This window comes from Rhopilema esculentum, chromosome 3 (assembly GCF_057945365.1).
Source record: "Rhopilema esculentum isolate cy_ngs chromosome 3, ASM5794536v1, whole genome shotgun sequence".
NCBI classification, from domain to species: Eukaryota; Metazoa; Cnidaria; class Scyphozoa; order Rhizostomeae; family Rhizostomatidae; genus Rhopilema; species Rhopilema esculentum.
Window position 1 is genome coordinate 6,748,794 of NC_142817.1, and position 18,281 is coordinate 6,767,074.

An 18,281-nucleotide genomic window follows, 5' to 3' on the forward strand; every position below is an offset into this window, starting at 1 on the left:
AAAGTTCTGGTGCAAAAAGCCTTGATATGTAGCAAGTAAGATAACCGAGTTTTGTTGTTGTGTTACTGAGATTTTAAAGCCGAGACCAAACTACAGACGAGTGACGAGTCCGTACTCTAATGAAAATTAATAACCATATATGTAATAATGCAAATAATTGATTTTGCGCATTTAGAGGGAGTTCATAATAATCTTGTAAGTTGAACAGCCCAACGTCAAACATTTTACAATTGTTATTGGTAAAAGACATCGTCACTCTGATTCCCTTTCCGGCCTACGCAGTCAAACAAATCCAAACGGGCGAAAATATACAGCATAGTTTTGGTAGTTTCAACCATTTGTTTCCCTGTATGTTGTGAGGAGCTCTCCATTTATTGCCCTGTGTCTGGAAAAACTTACAGTATTACTAAAAAGCCCGCAGTTTGTTCTGGTTTTATCTCTCTGTTCATTCTTTCTCCGACTCTTCAAAATTTAAGGAAACATTTCGTTATATTGGTTTTTTTAATCAAACATTAAAGATCGTCATGTGTCATGAAATAATCTGTTCGGATAATTAGAATAAACGACAATCGTGAACATTAATGCGTGGCTAGATTGATTTTTTACTTCTATTTGGCCTAACCACCAATCACAAAAAAGAAGATCAGTGGATGCGTCGAACCTGATCTATAAAAAACGTTTTACCCTATAGAACGATCTAGAAACTTGAGGCAGCATGAACCGAGAGATGCCAATAAACTTTAGTTTTCCACAATACTAGTGTTATTATTACCCATACATTCACACCGCTGTCACAAATTTTGATACATAAGCTTCTTGAATCAATTGTGTCCAAAAATTTATTATTTAGTATTTCGAAAGGAGCAAAGTATAATTCAGTGGTTTTTCACTCTAATTGTGCTGACATCTCCTCTGGCATGGAATCTTGCTCAGGAAAGCCAGGCATCAGCCAAAGAAACCACAAATAAACTTACGAGAGCTAATGAGGCCTCAAGGGCATCTATTGAGTAAATGGGGCTTGTAAGTGGCAAGTCTATTTATAATTTCAGTTTTTCTGCTTTTTCAAAATGTCTATATGTTGTAGTAGGCAACGTGCATAAAGTTTTAGTTTATCCGGCGGCAGACCATCACCATATGTTTGGTTGATTTGGAGAATTCCTTACTTGGCATTGTAAATGATTCCTATGCTATGCTATTGCTTTTCCACGAATAAGCAATGTCTATTAGCCTTTTAGAGTCAAAGAATATTTTAATTGATTTGATTCAAACAACAGAAAATCTTTGACACAAATGCAGTTATATAGGATTTTGCAATGGTTGTGATCTTGGATGTGGCTTCTAGAGGCTTTCTACAGCACAATCCTATTTCAGAGAGAGATTCTATTCGTTGTGGTATACCGCGAAAACCAGATCCAAAATCCAGGAGCATTAAGTAACAAACGTACATCAAAGGGTTGATAATTTAACAGCCTATTCAATTTTAGGCTGTTAAAACACCCATAAATCCTATTGTTTCTATGTTAAAACCTTTCCCCGAAATTCCTATCAAATAATTGCCCTATATTTTGATGTGTATAATGTGTTATGTTTTAACACGGCAGTCTCACTTTGAAAAACTATGTCCTGTATTTCTATCTCTCTTAGCATGGGTCGGCTCAATTCCAGTTTCACTGATGTTTCTCTTGGCCCCATTGGCATCTTGGCTCCTAAACAAGATTAGCTTGGGAGTCTCCGTAGTAGCAACAGCAATCCCGTTGGGACTCTCTCTTCTATTGACGTCATTCATAACCAATATCGATGGAGCCTTTTTCACCTTCAGCATCCCTTTTGGATTAGCCTCTTGTTTAATGCTTATGGTTGCTAGCAAAGCCGTTTGCATCTACTTTGACAAGAGGCAGTCAACTGCATTTGGTGAGTTACAAGGAAAACACTATAAACAGAGAGCAATATCTTGTGCGCTATTAACAAGAGTGAATTGTCCTTTGAACTGAGTTGCCGAATGGTTTGTTCTGATTTATCAAGATTTCCAACTGTTTTGATTAAGCCCCGGTCAAACGAACTGAACATTTCATTGAGCAACGCTCAACATGCTTGCTCAGTGAAAAGTTCAGCTCGTTGGACCATTTGCTCAGCTTTGCTCAGTCCTGCTCAGAGATGTTTGACGGCGACCAAAAATGTTGAGAGAGTCATTCAATATTTCTTTTGCTCAGAGTGTTGTTGGGCGATGCTCAGTTCAGCCCCGGTCAAACGAACTGACCATTCCATTGAGTAACGCTCAACATGCCTGCTCAGCGAAACGTTCAGTTCCTTTGGTCATTTGCTCAGCTTTGCTCAGCTTTGCTCAGTCCTGCTCAGAGATGTTTGACGGCGACCAAAAATGATGAGAGAGTCATTCAACATTTATTTTGCTCAGAGTGTTGTTGAGCGATACTCAGCTCGTTTGACCACCCAAAGGAACTTTGCACAACTCGTGCTTGCCTAACTTGTGCGGCGAATTCAAACTTTGCACCTCGAGAATTTTTGTTGATATTGTGTCATGAAAACTCGCAATTTTGACAACATAAAGACAGCTTTGGGATTGCAATATTTTTGCACGAAATTTTCACTTCTCACTTTGGAGGAACTAGCATTGATCATTATTTGTTCATTGAATTGTTGGTTGCAATGTTCAGTTCGTTTGACCGCCCTGTACTGAGCAGTGCGCTGAGCAAAGCTTGGCAAAGTTTGCAAATGTTGAGTGTTGCTCAGTGAAATATTCAGTGCGTTTGACCGAAGCTTTATCCAAGTTATTCCACCTCTTATTCGGATTTCTCAAGATTTCCAACATGTTTGACCCAGTCCGAAAGCATAGCCAGAACTTCTGAAGATGTGATTTCTCCACAGTCTTACTTCATATAAAACATATAGAGATATGATAATCTCAAACCACACCTAAACCTCAATTACATTGGTCTGAGTTTTTAACTTTAATCCCTTATTGGTATACCTTTTGTTTTCATTTATTGTATCGCCCATCATTTTTCAGGTTTGCTTACTGGAGGATGTTGTATTTCTCAAGTTGGCTTGTCCTATATCATCATATGGCTTGTGAATAACTTCACATTAGAAAGAACATTTCAAGTTCTAGCAACGGTTATGACATTAGCTTGTTTAATTTCATCACAAGGGTTTTTTCCTACAACCTACGAAAGCGATGAGAAAGTGAATACTGCCAAAAAGAAGGGACTCAACGTGTACTTTTATCTGCTCAAAAACAAAGCATTTTGCCTATACCTGTTTGCACTTTTCGTGTGTTCATTTTCCTACTCTGTTTCCAATGTTCATCAGGTACGTAAGAGGGTTTGAGTAGTTAAAGGCAATCTGTCACGACGTTGATTGGTTATAAAAACAAAGGGATTTCTATTGTTTCCAGTCCCTCTTTAATTTATCGCATTGTAAAAAATATGGCGGAGCGCTGGAATCGTGTTTAGGCTATTGTTCCAGCTATTGTTCTCGTTAACCAATCCACAACGAGACAGATTGCCTTTAAAGGTTAGAAACAGCTACTTAGTTTACTTAAAAAATTAGCGATTCTCTTCAGTCCTGGTTTCGACTGCGCAATTATTGTGATTAAAACAAACTACTTGAAGGCTTTTTGCTGTAATCACGATAAGACATCATTTCAGTTCATTTCATTTCATTTCGATTGAAGACGACACTGGAGGCCTGGGTACTAGTGGAATTGAAACAGGAATTGAATGTGACCTTATTGGCTCAGAGATTGACCTCGCTGCTCTATTTCTCATTCAGTCTTTCTGACATTTCTCACGAAATAGTGCGAGACGTACCGTATTTTTATTAACATGTCGTAAGAATTAAACTATAAAATACAAATTATTTATAGCTGGCTTGAAACAGAAATAATTTCCGTTTTTAACATTCATTTATTCATTATTATTAGTTTAACCCTCAACAACATTATATTTTCTATCTTTATAGCCCTGTTTTTTTTAATGTTTCTATGTTTTTTTTCAAAAATCTAAAGTTTGGTATTAAAACAATAATTTTTAGTGCAAAGTTTATATCTAATCAAAGAGGTTGTCTGCTTCGGTGTCTAGGCTATTCCAAAGTATAGCACCCCTAAACGAAAATGACTTCTGCTCCTTTAATTCAGTGATCGCTAGACTTGCATTTTCCTAACTGACATCCTTCCGAACAACGTTTTAATGCAATTTTTGTTATTGGTTGATGAAGGCCCTTCTTATAGCGTAAAATGGAGCGCACTTGAACTGGCTTTAAATCTGTCTCAAAACTGGGAGGTTTAGTTTAACCAATCTGAACATGTTGCCCACTTTCTTGCTCAGCCTCGTATTCAAAGCTTGACTTACCTAGCAATGATATAGAAGCGCCGAAGGCGCTAGATGTCTAACTGGGCATAATTGCCCATCGAGCTGGTGAGGCAAAATCACTCATGCGGTAAAAGGGCAAAAAGACGATTCCGCATAAGGGCTCAGAAGAGCATAAGGAAATTTTACCGTATTGAAACTTCAAAAACATTATATCAGCAAATTAAATATTTTATGATTTATCTGTGCAATTCATTTTTAAATAAAAATGATATTATTCCTATAATCACGTTGATATACGGGCTGATCCGAATAAAGTTTGATATGTATTACAGGACATAATTTCTCTTTTATTAAAAGGCTCTTGCGTAACCGGCATGCTTAGCGGCAATTGTCTTGAGCAATTGACCTCCGCAGAGGCTATTGGGGAGGGAGATCGGGAAGGGAAAAGGATAGAATAAAAAGAACTGCTGAAGAAAAGAAAAAAATGATGGGCCTGCAAGGGAGAAGGAGGAAGATAGTTGCAGCACACCGTATTTTCCCTTTCCTCTTCTCCTCCGCCCTCTCTCTCCTATTCTCCGCACCCTCGCCATTTCCCAATCCCCATCTCTCTAGGCCGGTCTTTTTATTTATAGTCACAAAGCGTGCCGATTGCGCAGGAGCCTTTAAACGTTCACCTATAACTGTATTATATATATAGGGAGTTCATTATAAAACAGGAGTGTATAGACATATATCTTGCTCTCACATTCGCTTGTTTTAGGTACAACTAGCAATTGGGTATGGCACTTCACCGGATTTAGCAAGACAGTTCCCTGTATTTTCGGCTATTGGAATGGGTTGTGGTAGATTTATCTCTGGCTTTATCGTCGACAGCAAGAAATTCAAAACAATCAACTACTACCAGTCTGTATTGTTTCTAAATGGGTTGACAGCAGTCATTGGATCATTTTCATACACCCCAATACACTTGATTGTCTATATTTGGGCATTTTCCTTTCTGGATGGGCAAATGCAATCTACTTTTGCACCAGTTGTTAGGGAAGTAGTCGGTATGACGTACATGACTGAAGGCTTTGCAATGGTCTTTACCTCATGCAGTGTATCCATGATGCTTGGACCACCTTTATTAGGTATTTGTAAGCAACAATTTTCTATTTCTGCTGTCATTTCTAAGAGGATGTTGTTATTTCTTAAGTAATTGCGTAGGTATTCTACCAAAAGGGTAGCAACTTGCGAATTGTGATTCCCACTGAGAATTGCCGCATAGAATCACCCTAGATTCAATAGATTAAGAACGGGGAAAGCAATTGCAAATGAAATTGGAAAGGAAAGGAGAGACCATTGACTCTCTAAGGCTGTGGTACCCAGGGTAGCGGAAAATGTGTAATTGGACTAGTACCAAAAGTCTATGCATGGCGTGTAGATGGTTTTGCAGCTGTAAGATCACCGATAAAGCTAACAGTAAATTCATACATTCTCAATGCAGTGCGGAGCTTCTGCACACTCATTCTTCCATCTTTCCATGCTATGGCAGTCTGCAATGCAGCAACTTAAATGTTTAGGGCTGGCAAAGTCAGAATTCTGAAAAAGCTCATGAAGGATCCAAAGTTATGTGGTTACCTGCCTTCAGTAGGATAGCGCACACATTTTTCAAACGAGGATACTACATAGGTGAAGGACTTCTTCAAAAATAGTCATGTACGTAATCACCGGATGAAAACGAGATCAACCATGTCATTGCAGCCGTTGCCCCCAGACCCTGATTCTGCTGTCCAAGCCATTCTTAAATTGCATTTTCAATTTGTCGAGTTTAATGAAAAGCATGCTAAAAATGTAATATTGACTACTTCTATTGGAAGGCATCAGCAACAAATTCCACCTAGTTTTACCTTAAAAATGCAGCATTAAGAAGAGAACACGCCGTCTAACGCAAGCGATGCAAGCACATCAATACAACTAGTAGATAGAAATAGGAGGTGACTAGATACTAGAAGTTGCATAAACTTGTTAAAACCATACTTTCTTTGCGAGATTTTTGCGTTGCGTTGTTTGAAATTCATTACTGAAAGCCAACGTTTTTGATTTTTTCAAGTATGGATATTTTCTGTCCTTAGGAATGGATTCTTTTTTATACTAACATTACAATCCTTTTAATAACATATTTTACACTTTAAGAGGATTTTTGACAAAGAAATTAGTTTTGAATGCATGTTGATTCGCCATTTTGATAATTTCATGAAATTTATAAATACCTATTTGTAAATGGCTTTGAAAAAAGCAAACATTTAGTAAACTAAAGCTTTTTGTCTGAGACTCTTCAGAGTTTAAAACGTCAGAACATAGATCGAAAACTCTAAGCTAAGAAATATATATACCCAGTTGTGGATCGAAATAGGCCAATCAGAAACACGAGCACGTGACTGTATAGGTCTAAAACTACCCTGGATCGGTAACAGCTCTCTAAGTTTTGAAAGCCAAATAAAACAGGCCATTACAAATTGTTTCTTTGCGGTCAACCCACGTGTTGTTTATAGTACGAAAAAGGCCCTTCCGTCCACTCAAAAGGACTGCGTTCCTGCCACACAAAAAAGTTCTGTTATATACGTATTTACGTGCCAGTGTGATTCTGGCTACGTAGGACGCACCACCCAAAGATTGGAGGATAGAATAAAAAAACATGTTCCATCTAATATTAGAAGCAAAACCCATCCCCAAAGAGAACAGCCACCTCGGTCTTGCAAATCTAAAATTACAACTAAAACCTGCGATTCTGCTATCGGGCAGCATTTACTAGAAAACCCAGATTGTGCAAAAACTATAATGGCGACATGTTTCGGATTATTGGTAAAGCCCGATCGCAGTTTTAGAGTCTATCTTCATAAGCACGAAAAAACCGCTACTGTGTAGACAAAAGGAGTTCGTTTTCACCTTAGGACTCCACTGGTAACATTCTAATAGGCAAGCGGCACTGATTGGTCAACCTTTACAGTCACGTGCTCGTGTTTCTGATTTCGATCCACAACTGGGTATATATATTTCTTAGCGTAGAGTTTTCGATCTATGTTCCGACGTTTTAAACTCTGAAGAGTGTCAGACGAAAAGCTTTAGTTTACTAAATGTTTGCTTTTTCAAAGCCATTTACAAGTTTTGTACCACCAAAAGATTGTTTAAATGCCTATTTCTTGCTATCTGTAAGAAACACAATAGTGGTAACTTAGAAAATTTTTCTTTAAATGGTGAGTTTTACTCGTTGGAGTAGAACAATTTTGAGAGTCTTAAAAAAAAATTTTTGTAGCTTGCAGAAAATGACGTTATCAAAATGGTGTCATGTAAATGACGTACAAACCTTGATGTTATTTGGTTCCTTCTTGCTTCTTTCAGGTTTTATAGTTGACAAGACTCAAGACTACAGAGCGTTCTTCCTGCTGTCAGGGATACCTCCAATATTAACATGTCTGCTTCTGACGCCACTTAGGTATATGGAAAAAGTCGAAGTCCCTGATAAAGAAGTAAACGAGAAATTGACGGACGAGCAAGATATAGAGGTGGATGTTGAGGTAATATTTAAAGATAAAAATGTACTTAGGTCAATGCGCTTAGAAACACCTGTATGATAAGATTCTAAGGGACTGGTCATTAAGGACTCATTGCTAACAATGAGCCATTGCGCCACGCAAGCATCCCATAATGCATTTCAGACCGTCTGAAATCAATTTTGGTTAATCCGTAGAAGTTTACTGCCATTGTTTGGACCGTCGCCACGCTCGCAAAGGCCCATTGTTAGCAATGAATCTTTAATGCTTATTTTAAATATGGGGAATATATTTTAAAAAAAGACAGTACCAGAAACTGTGCCTGGGTAAAGTGAGAAGGTTTTGCAAGTTTACCTTACAGCTTTCGGTCCTCTACTTGTCTGACAAATAAACTCTTAAATAATGCTTTTCCTTTTATGTAAATAGTGCTATTTATTGAAAAAGGGGGTAAAAATTTGTTCTATTGTCACAGAGGGGACAGATCAGTTGTTCATAGCAAAGAATGTATGAAAAAACAAACGAAGAATTTGAAATTTACTCTACCCCCTCTTAAGTAAAGACTATTGGCCGGTCAGTTAGTTACGATAAGCAGCGTGTTTGAACAAGCAACTTCTCAAATTCAATGGGCTTCGTATTAAAGGAACAAGTTTAATTCTCCAAGATAATGTCTTGGAAATAAGAATTTCCTACATCAAAAAGTGTTTTTAAAATGTAATATGGTATTTGTGTAACAATGCCAACTGTTATTTGATAACGTCAAGTGGAATATAATTTTCTGAAAGATCAAAGACAATTTGTAACTTTTATTCTTAAGTAATTGAAAAAGAATTTTGAATAATAAAAAGGAGTCCAGTTATCTTGAAGTTCTATGTTCTCTGAGAGAATTTTGCATGAAGAGACCCCGGAAAATTTTTTATATACAATTTTTCTCACTATTTTCCACATGTAAGGAAGACTACGTTCTTCTGAAATGAATACCTAAGTTTTGAAAATTGCCCTAAAAAATCAACATGTTCAATTAGAGACATTTCCCATTTGCTGTTTTCTCAGTAGAAATAGAGTTTAATCTTTCAATTCCAATAATAAAAATTTTTGTGACTTCACAATTGTATCTGTTTCTTTGAAACCGCATTAACATTATGTCTCAGACATTGCCCGAAATACTGGTTGCCGCACGTGTAAAAGCCTGTAGAAATGTAAATCTAAAACAAAATAATCTTTGTTGCCACATTGAAACCAACCCTGTTTTCACTCAGGGGTACTATCCTAAAAGGTTGGAAAGAAGGGCTGTGCTGTAGGGGATTTCGAGAAGCGACATCCAAAACACCTCATTTACTTGCATTTCAGCTTAAGACTCTTTATAGAGTTCTAAAGTGATCACGTCACAAAAACATTTTTTTAGAATTTTTTAATTTGGATCCCATAACCTGAAAGAGCATCAAGAAATACATCTAAATGTGCAAAATCGGGCAAGTGTGTTACGAATTGGCAGCAATGTGTTTATTGGTTCTCTCCCCATCAAACCTCTGCATTTTATGAACAGAGCCTTCAAATCTCCAGAAACTTCAAATCTTTCATTCGCCATATCTCAACAGATTTTAGGCCAATTAGCCATATCTCAACCGATTTTCTGGCCAATTTTGCGTAATTGGAAGTATTTCATGGTGCTCTTTTACGCTATGTGGCTAAAATTCAAAAATTCTAAAAATAATTTTTTGATGACGTCACATTTTAGAGCTCTATTGTGTATGCAAAGTTATTGAAACTATTCACCGACAATAAAATGATGATAGAAATTGCTTATTCTTGGAAAATGAATAGCATAATGAATAGTTAATTCAGACTGTCAAGTAAAGAATTCTCCCAACCAAATATACACTGGCTTGTTAAGGGAAGGGGGCTGACCTCTCTGGAATCTCTCTTAATTTAAGAAGAGGCTCAGCCCACAAGCCTCTCTCACACCACCGTAAATAGGTTTGGAGTAGGGATTTATATGTTTTGGCTAAATGACAGAAAAAGGGTTGGGGTACTTCCGAACTCGTGTTTCTGAAGGACATTGAATTTCAGACTTATGCAAAAAGATAGCTGCGAATTTTTAGGATTTACGTAACAGCCGTTGTATATTTAGTGAACTAAGCAAATCTTAGATGCCTTTATAATAGGAAAGGTTTATTAACATAGCGCCTGTAGGAGACACAGTCGGAATTGATAAAGGGGAAACTGCAACTGTCCGGGAAATACATTGACTGGATGTCCGGGTCGGAAAGACATTAGCGAGAATACAGTTAAAACTCTTTATCTATGTCAAAAGAAATACAGTAGGTGAAGGCAGTACTGTGAAGTACAAATAAAGAAAATGAAGGATGTATTAAGACGAGTGCCTTAAATTGAAGCGCCCCAGAGGCCGGTGAAATGCAGGGGCAGGGCTACACTTTCGATAAATGTAAGAGGTACGAACAGTTGAGAAAACCCATTCAATGGCGAAGTGCAGGCTAGATGTATTATACCGCAGGTGGTGACAAGACGGGTACTCGTGCCATATCAATGTCGTAAGGCAGTACTTCAACTAGCCCATGATCATCTCAGTAACCTCGGAAACAAGAATGCCAAATCCAAAATGCTGCAACGACCTTGTTTACCTTAGATGTTCCACGATATTTTTGACCAACGCAGATCACGTGAAATTCGCTAGACGATGAATCACACAAGTCGAATGTTATTTAATGATACAAGGATTATCCTACCTTATTCGCTGAAAGAATGTGCCATTAATCGCACATGAAGATCATCACGGACAGTCAAAGAAAACAGCACTGTTAATAGAGTATTCCGTTTTCTTCTTTGGACGTTGACTTCTGGCAAAGGCCCACCTTCCCAAAATGAGGAATTCAGTAGATATAAGCGAAAACTCGGAGTAAGGCGCCATAAGACAACACGTCTCTGGCCACAGGAGAATTCAGAAGTCGAAAATTTCAATAAGTCACGAGAGAAAACAATTTGTGCAGCATGGATCGAAAAACGACCTTGGAAACAAGAACTTTCAACGACGACAGTTCCTCCAGCTGGAATGCTGGAGTGTGAGTAGTTGTTAGCATGTAGTTTTAAAGGTTTTAGAAAACACGTTCCAACATTCCAACATTCCAGCATTCCAACATTCAGCATTCCAACATTCCACATTCCATGTTTTCAAGATAGCCACTTTGAAACCTTCTTTGATCCATCGTGCCACATCCAACCACGACAGTTCCTCCAGCTAAGCTTCTTTTTAACTGTAACACCAAAGGAAATTGCCTTATGACAATTTTGCCTCATGATATTGCAAACAGGGTGACCAGATCTAGCATTATATTAGGCTTTTAGCATAATTTTGACCAAAAATCATCCCTTAGCATAAAATCTGGCATAGTTCGAAATCTAGCATGATTTTGGCATAATTTGAATATTTGTTAAGAAAGCCATTGTTTTCATTGATAAGTGATCCGCTGTCTATCGTAACTGCATGCAAATACATTACACCCGCAAATGTGGCTATAATTATGTGAGAAAATTGTGAGGCAGTCTTAACATAATATACCAGTACAAGGCAGCAAGGGTTAATAATGGTGTCTGCATTTAGAGGTAGCTGATTGATAACTATCAAAAACATGGGCCATCTATATTCTACATATCCAGAACAATATATACACATATTTGATGATTAATTGATTGCACTGCTTTTCTTTGGAGTTTATATTCACTTTGAAAAGTACATTTTGATATTCTAGTTTTTACACATTTTGGCCACATTCTAATTTGCGCACGCGCTAGCCTCTTTTTCACACAGAATAGCCTCGATTTGAAATTTAGCATAATTCTTGTAAATTTAGCATACTTTGATGACACTTTGGCATAAGTTCGAAATTGCGATCTGGTCACACTGGTTGCAAAAGATAATAAAATATTTGCCGTTTATGGCTGTAGTGTATTAGGCGCAAACCAGATTAGATCAGGGTCGGAGTCTTGTCTCGTGTGCTCTCTAGGTCTAGCGTTAGGATGCAGCGAATCTTAGGCATCGCGCGCATACACAACACTTAGTATATAGTTTTGGAAGATTGCAGCTATCGTAAATCTTTGCCGAGTAACGTAAAAACAGGTCAGTCCCTTTCTGATTTTAGAGTAAATACTTATGCTGTGCTGCGTTAAAGCTGCCTAGAGCATCTCTTGCTGGTGAATGTGCTCATGGGCGAAAGGTAACATTTATTAGCATCGCATTTTAAATACTTTTTATAATATTTTGTGGCCTCTCTGGTGTGGTGGTTGAGATGTAGGACCGACAATCCAAGAGTTATGGGTTCAAGTCTGCACTCCTCACTCCTGAGTGCAACACCTTTGGGAAGGTGTTAACACGAGTTGTGCCTTTATTGCGTCACCTACACACTTCAAAACGGGCATATGACCTATAATGTAGGAAATGAGCAGAATGAATGCGCAAATCGTGATAAATTTGTACAACATACAATTTGACATGCTGAAAAAGATGGGACCAGTACCCAGTCTGAGAAATGCCCTTAAGAGCTATTTTTAGAATGATTCATTGTTCCCAGACCCTTGAAATTATCATCTCTTTAACTTTGTTGAAAATGAAATCAGTGACATGAAAATTAGTATAAATGCTAATCAAAACACGGAAATGTGATTTAGATTCACAACCATCATCAAAATGCCCGCAAATACTATTTTTACGCCACGTACTCGTTCCCAGACCTTTAACACGCTCATCTCTACAACTCTGCTAGAAATAAAATCAATAGCAAGCAACTTGATTTAGATAATAATTATAGCACACTAAAAGTTCCAGATTTTTTAAACATTCAAAGGCATGCTAAGATGGAAAGAGGGATCTAAATTTAAGTAACTGGCAGCATGGTTTTTTTCAAAGCCACGGCGAAATTGTACCAGTTTATGTGAAATTGCTATATGCTGGTGGCTCAAGTTCAGTACTACAGATACGTGATATGAAAGATATCGATATATTGTTTAGGCTCAAATTCTAATTCCAATAGAGGACTGTATAACTTCGATAAATCAACGTAAATTCAAGTAAGAATCCAACTTGGACCCGTTCTAATTCTTTGACTCCTCTAGTCTCATTCCATTCTATTTTCTAATGCGTAATTCAATAAGTATATTATATGATAACAACAACAACTATTGAGGACTACGTCATACCATACAATTTTTTACACCGTTGTTTTTATCTGCTGTTTAATTTGTTGGCATAAAAATAACATTCAATATGATTAAGAAGATTGCTTTAGTGAAATTTGCTTAAAAGAGTGCATTTTAAAAGTACCCGAAATAAGATGGAGGATTAAAATAAACGAAACACGGATTAATAAAAAACATTAACGTTGAAATATCAACAGAAGAACTATCAACTAAAAATAAAAAGTTAAGCAGTTTTGTACAGTTCACATGTAGCTAATTTTGTAACATCTGATCTCAACTAGGCTTGTCAAAATGAATTTACATCGAATTTATTATTGCGTCGACATTTTCTCTTTCTTAATAGGAATGGATTATCAAAATAATCAAACTCTGAATTTTTCTTGATGAAACTTTTTAAGAACAAATCTGCCCATACTTTATTTCTCATATCTTCAAAAAAGTTCTTTCCAGCTGTTTCTTTCCCTACAACAGCTGATTTCTCCCTTTTTGATGTGTTTCTGAGAAAGTTTTCGCTCGCAAATAGAACTTGTGTGCCAAGATGTTATCTATGGAAAAGACATAGCAACCAAGGACACATTTAACCCTATACAGACTAGGCTTTTTGAAACTTTCGGGAGACTAGGGGGGGAGGGCACTAGCTAAGACAATGAACTTTGTTTGGATGGTACTCTTATCTAATTTCCACATTTTAGTACTATTGTTTCATATTTAAGTCACGTGGTTTAACGATTACGTCATCATAATGGCCGCCGGGTGTAGCAAAAATTTAGAAAAATTTAGAAAATTTTAAAAGATTCATAAATTTCAAACCATCGGGCCACAATTTCAAAGTTATCAAATTTAATACATTTTCTAGCAGAAACAAGAAGAATGACACAATACAATATTTTTTTAACAAAATTATTAAGGTTCCAACACAAGCACTCAACATATTTTGTATTTGGCTATTGTTCTTTCTGCATAACTAAATGATCGATATAACCAAATGTCATGTTTAAGTTCATTTTGAATGCCTTAGCAGACAAATTAATCTAAACTTGCAGTTTTATTAAATTAACACCTATAAATATGTCAACAAATGTATGTGCATGCGCAGCAGAAAAACCATAGAAAACGATGTTGAATTTATATTTTCTGGTCAGAATCATGAAAATTTTCATCAATTATTAATTTTCATCAATATATCTACTTTTGTTGCGAATCCGTGGCAGATAATACTTTTTTTACTTGACTAGTTTAGAAAAAGCCCCTACATAACCCCCTGATTAACCAAAAAAATTTATCTTTTTATATGAACATGTGTCACATAGGTTAAAACTGAAAGTCAGGAGGTCTGAGGGGTATTGCTTTGAAACTCGTGAAGTTATAAAAGAAAAAACAACTGGAGGGGGACACTTTGTGCCCCCGTCTAGTCTGGATAGGGTTAAGAGAACACTAGGCAAAGTTACTTACAGAATCATATACAACATTTACTTCCACTTTTGCTCAAAATTTTTCTTTAGCTTTGCAGAAAAGTGGGGGGCATGGCCGGCCCTGCAGAGATGTATTCAAAGAGTATGTTCGAATTCGATTAAATACATTATTACTAACTAGGCTTTTCTTTTGAGATTTCGCAGTTATTTAAAACTTTCAGGCAACTTATTCACATCACAAAGTATTTTCGTCAAAGCATCGATGTCATTTTCGCTATTTCTGCAACAGGTCCCCCTGTCCACGCTATTCCACATGCTCTAAGGAAGTAATCCTAAACCACTGTCTGTTTCCACAGGCATCACGAACAGGTTGTTATTTCGTGCGTGCCATTGAAAGGCCTTGGAGGGGTGCTACCGCTGCAACTGTTGCAAAAGTTCGAAGACCGCGGATCGATGACTACCTATCGCTGATTATTTAAACACTCTTCTGATTTAAGTCAGACCTGTTACCTGTAAGCCATGTTAATCGCCAAGTTACTGAAGACAACAGTCAAAGCTCGAGATTCAACGTTGTCATGGGTAGCTTTACTCGCATCTATTCTGCTTCTTTTTACAACGAGCGGGTTTCTCTTCAGCTTTGGAATATTCTATAATTCATTCTTAGAAGAATTTGGGGATTCAAAGGAGAAAACAGGTAGGTGGCATTATTTTACGATATGCTTAAACTAAGCATGCTTCTTTTTATTTGCAACGAGGGACGCCGATAATTTTTTATGCTAAAACATTAGAGAAGAGCTATATTTGAGTGTTTTTAAAAAGCCGATTTTCAACGTTATTTTACAGTTGAATGTTTCCTTGGTATTTTATCCCACATGTTCATGCGTTTGCTGAGAAATATGAGAGGGATAAACACGACAGATGTGAAACCTGCAACGAACATCACGGTACCGGGTCACGTTATCAAACAACCCTAGCTCAAAGCCGCGCTGTACTATTAACCTTTAGCTGTTAGTGCAGGTCTGCAGGAGATTTTTTACTTCTATTTGGCCTAACCACTAATCACAAAAAAGAAGATCGGTGGATGCAGCGAACCTGATCTATAAAAAACGTTTTACCCTATAGAACGATCTAGAAACTTGAGACAGCATGAAAAGAGAGATGCCAATAAACTTCAACAATAGTTTTCAAAAGTTTTCAACGATACTAGTGTTATTTTTACCCATACTTTCACACCGCTGTCACAAATTTTGATACATAAGCTTCTTGGATCAATTCTGTCTAGAAATTTATTATCTGGTCTTTTGAAAGGAGCAAAGTATAATTCAATGGTTTTTCACTCTAATTGTTCTGTCATCTCCTCTGGCTATTGAGTGAAAAAGCCAGAACAATCGGGCATTTAATGAAGAAAGCATGAAAATCGGTATACCTATAGACTTTGACTTGCTGAAAACAATGAGATCGGGACCCCAACTGTAATATACCCCAAAGTGCTATTTTTAGCCGATGGCACTCGGACTCAGTCCTTTGAAACAAATTCTACAAATTTTTCATCATTTTTCCATATCAAAAGCATAAAAAGATGTAGAAGTGTATAATCAGGCATGTAAACAAAATAATATTGATATCTAAAAAAAAAAATTCTATTTTTAGATGGGGTTCTTGGTCCCAGACCTCCAAGAAAGGTGCTGATTATTTTTCTGTCGTACTCGGCAGCAAAATACGAGAGTTACTTATATTATAGAGATAGAGCTCCGCATAACAATAAAAGCAATCACATTTTTTAAATTTCCCCACGACCTATTTTTAGAAAGGGGTGCTTGGATCCAGACCTCTCCAAAGTTTTGAATTTTTCATCAAGCACACAAATTTCATTGTACCAGTGGAGTTTTATTCAAATCATCAATTCGGTAATGACAGTCGCTAAAGGGCTATCTTCTTGGTGAAAATTGTATTAAAAAAGCTTTTTAGCATGGGGTAAAGGCTTCTGAAATGCATCTGTGCCAAAATTCCTCAAATGTGCAAGAATAGAATTTACGCAAATCTATGCTCCCATATACTTTCTAAGATAGGTCGGTTGAAAATGCCTGCAGGTACTTGCTAGAAAATGCCTATTGTGTTATCTAATGTCAGCTTTCAGTGAATAATTTCGAATTGTCACATAAAATCCACATCCTGACGAGATTGAAAGTTTAAGTGTCTAATTCTTTGAAGCACTGCCCATTGCACATGCACGATTCTGCACGTTCCAAACCAAACTGTCTGCATTTACATCTTGTCGAACATTTCTGCTTACATCCACATTTGATAAGCTTCTGGCGTGCCTTCGAGGCTTCTGTGACAAGCATCCATAACGATGACACATTTTCAATCGTTGTATTCCAACTCCATGCTGTAATCGGAGGTAGGTGCTTGGTTTTCATTGATTAATACTAGACAAACCTTTCAAGGAAAGAACGCACTTTTAGTGCCATTCCCTCCCAGAATATTTGGAAGCATAGCGAGCCTGAATTTTGGGATGGGGTTGAGCAATGAAAGCTAACTTTCAAAATGACTTTGGAAATTGCACGAAGTAAGTTTTGGATAGCAACAGAACCAGAGAAATGTTTGATGTTGTGAAAGCAATAAGGAGCTTCAAGAACAGAATCTTTAATATTGTTCTGCTATCGAAAGCTTTTTTCGTCTTTAAGAAGGCAGGTCACTCAATATTACCAATGCATGCTTCAAATTTCAATTTTCAATGTGAATAGTTTTTCAATAGTTACCCAGCTTGAAATATAGTTTTGTATGTTGGAGAAGTGCATCATTTGTTGGTGGCAAAGTTTCACTTGCCCAACTTTTCTTGGTGAACAGATGTCTGCGACACACATTTACGTCGTGGAGTGAAGAAATTTCTTAGTACATCGATACAACGAAACGCTCTATCATCATCATATCAATATCCTTAGGTTGGCTATTATCACCATTCGACAGTCTGAAAAATAGGAAGAGTTTGAATAGCTATCAAACAAACGCACTACTTTAAATGCAAAGTCTGTTGATTAATCTTTATACTGGAAGACTTGTTCAGCAATTTCAGAAACTACCATCATAACCACCAAATAATTTAGTTACTAGGACGTTTTAATGTCAATCACGTAAAGAACACACCTTACGAAGCTATCCGTTATTCTTTCCTTTCCCAGAAAATGGCGATACCCTTTCACAGCCAATGAATGCCTACCAAAATAGGAGGCCTTTGCAAACGTTTTGTCCCAAAGCATGTACATAGGAGTGAACTGGTAACCAACGCTTTGATTAATCGACCCCAAACATTATCCATAATTCCTCGAAATCCAGTGTTTGGAAAAGTATGATTGCGATGACAACAATACCAGTGTCAGCGGTTCTTGTAGCGACTTTGCTATGACCGGAATCCAGGGGCGGGTCCAGAGCAAATATGAAGTTAGGGGCAGCTGAGGAAATTTTCAGAAATTGGTGACGAGAGTCTGAATTCAGCAATTTCTGACCCTAACTACTGACAGAATGCTCTTCATTCCCGTTCTTAGATAATTTTATTAGTTGCCCCCTTAAGTCTGCCTCTGCCGGAATCAGCACAATGTTTGACATGCAGGAAAATGCGTATGTCAGCCACTTCATGATTGCAAGGAGCTGAAAACCTATGATCGTTTGTTTCTGACTGTAGCACTTCTTCAGAATCTGTAGCAACTATGACACAATTTGCCAAAGATTGGCTTGTCAAATCGACAACAAGAAGATGAAACAGCTCCATTTTGTTTTCATCATTTCGTAGAAATAGTTTG

General features: G+C 37.3%; 1 protein-coding gene across 5 annotated transcripts in view; it reads left to right on the top strand.

Annotated features, from left to right (window-relative positions):
* The window catches only part of LOC135692417 (monocarboxylate transporter 10), a 29,789-nt gene that overhangs the window by 1,839 nt on the left and 9,669 nt on the right, over positions 1–18,281 (top strand). The window contains exons 2-5 of one of the 5 annotated variants that reach the window (XM_089111807.1): positions 1,645–1,911; positions 3,026–3,327; positions 5,089–5,458; positions 7,710–7,885. The exons of 1 other annotated variant lie outside the window; for it this stretch is intronic. In XM_089111807.1, the coding sequence (XP_088967933.1) occupies positions 1,645–1,911; positions 3,026–3,327; positions 5,089–5,458; positions 7,710–7,885 (1,115 nt within the window). Of the gene's footprint in view, positions 1–1,644; positions 1,912–3,025; positions 3,328–5,088; positions 5,459–7,709; positions 7,943–11,502; positions 15,176–18,281 lie in introns of those variants that run through there. 3 more of the 5 variants (XM_065210527.2, XM_089111802.1, XM_089111810.1) reach the window with 3 other exon arrangements.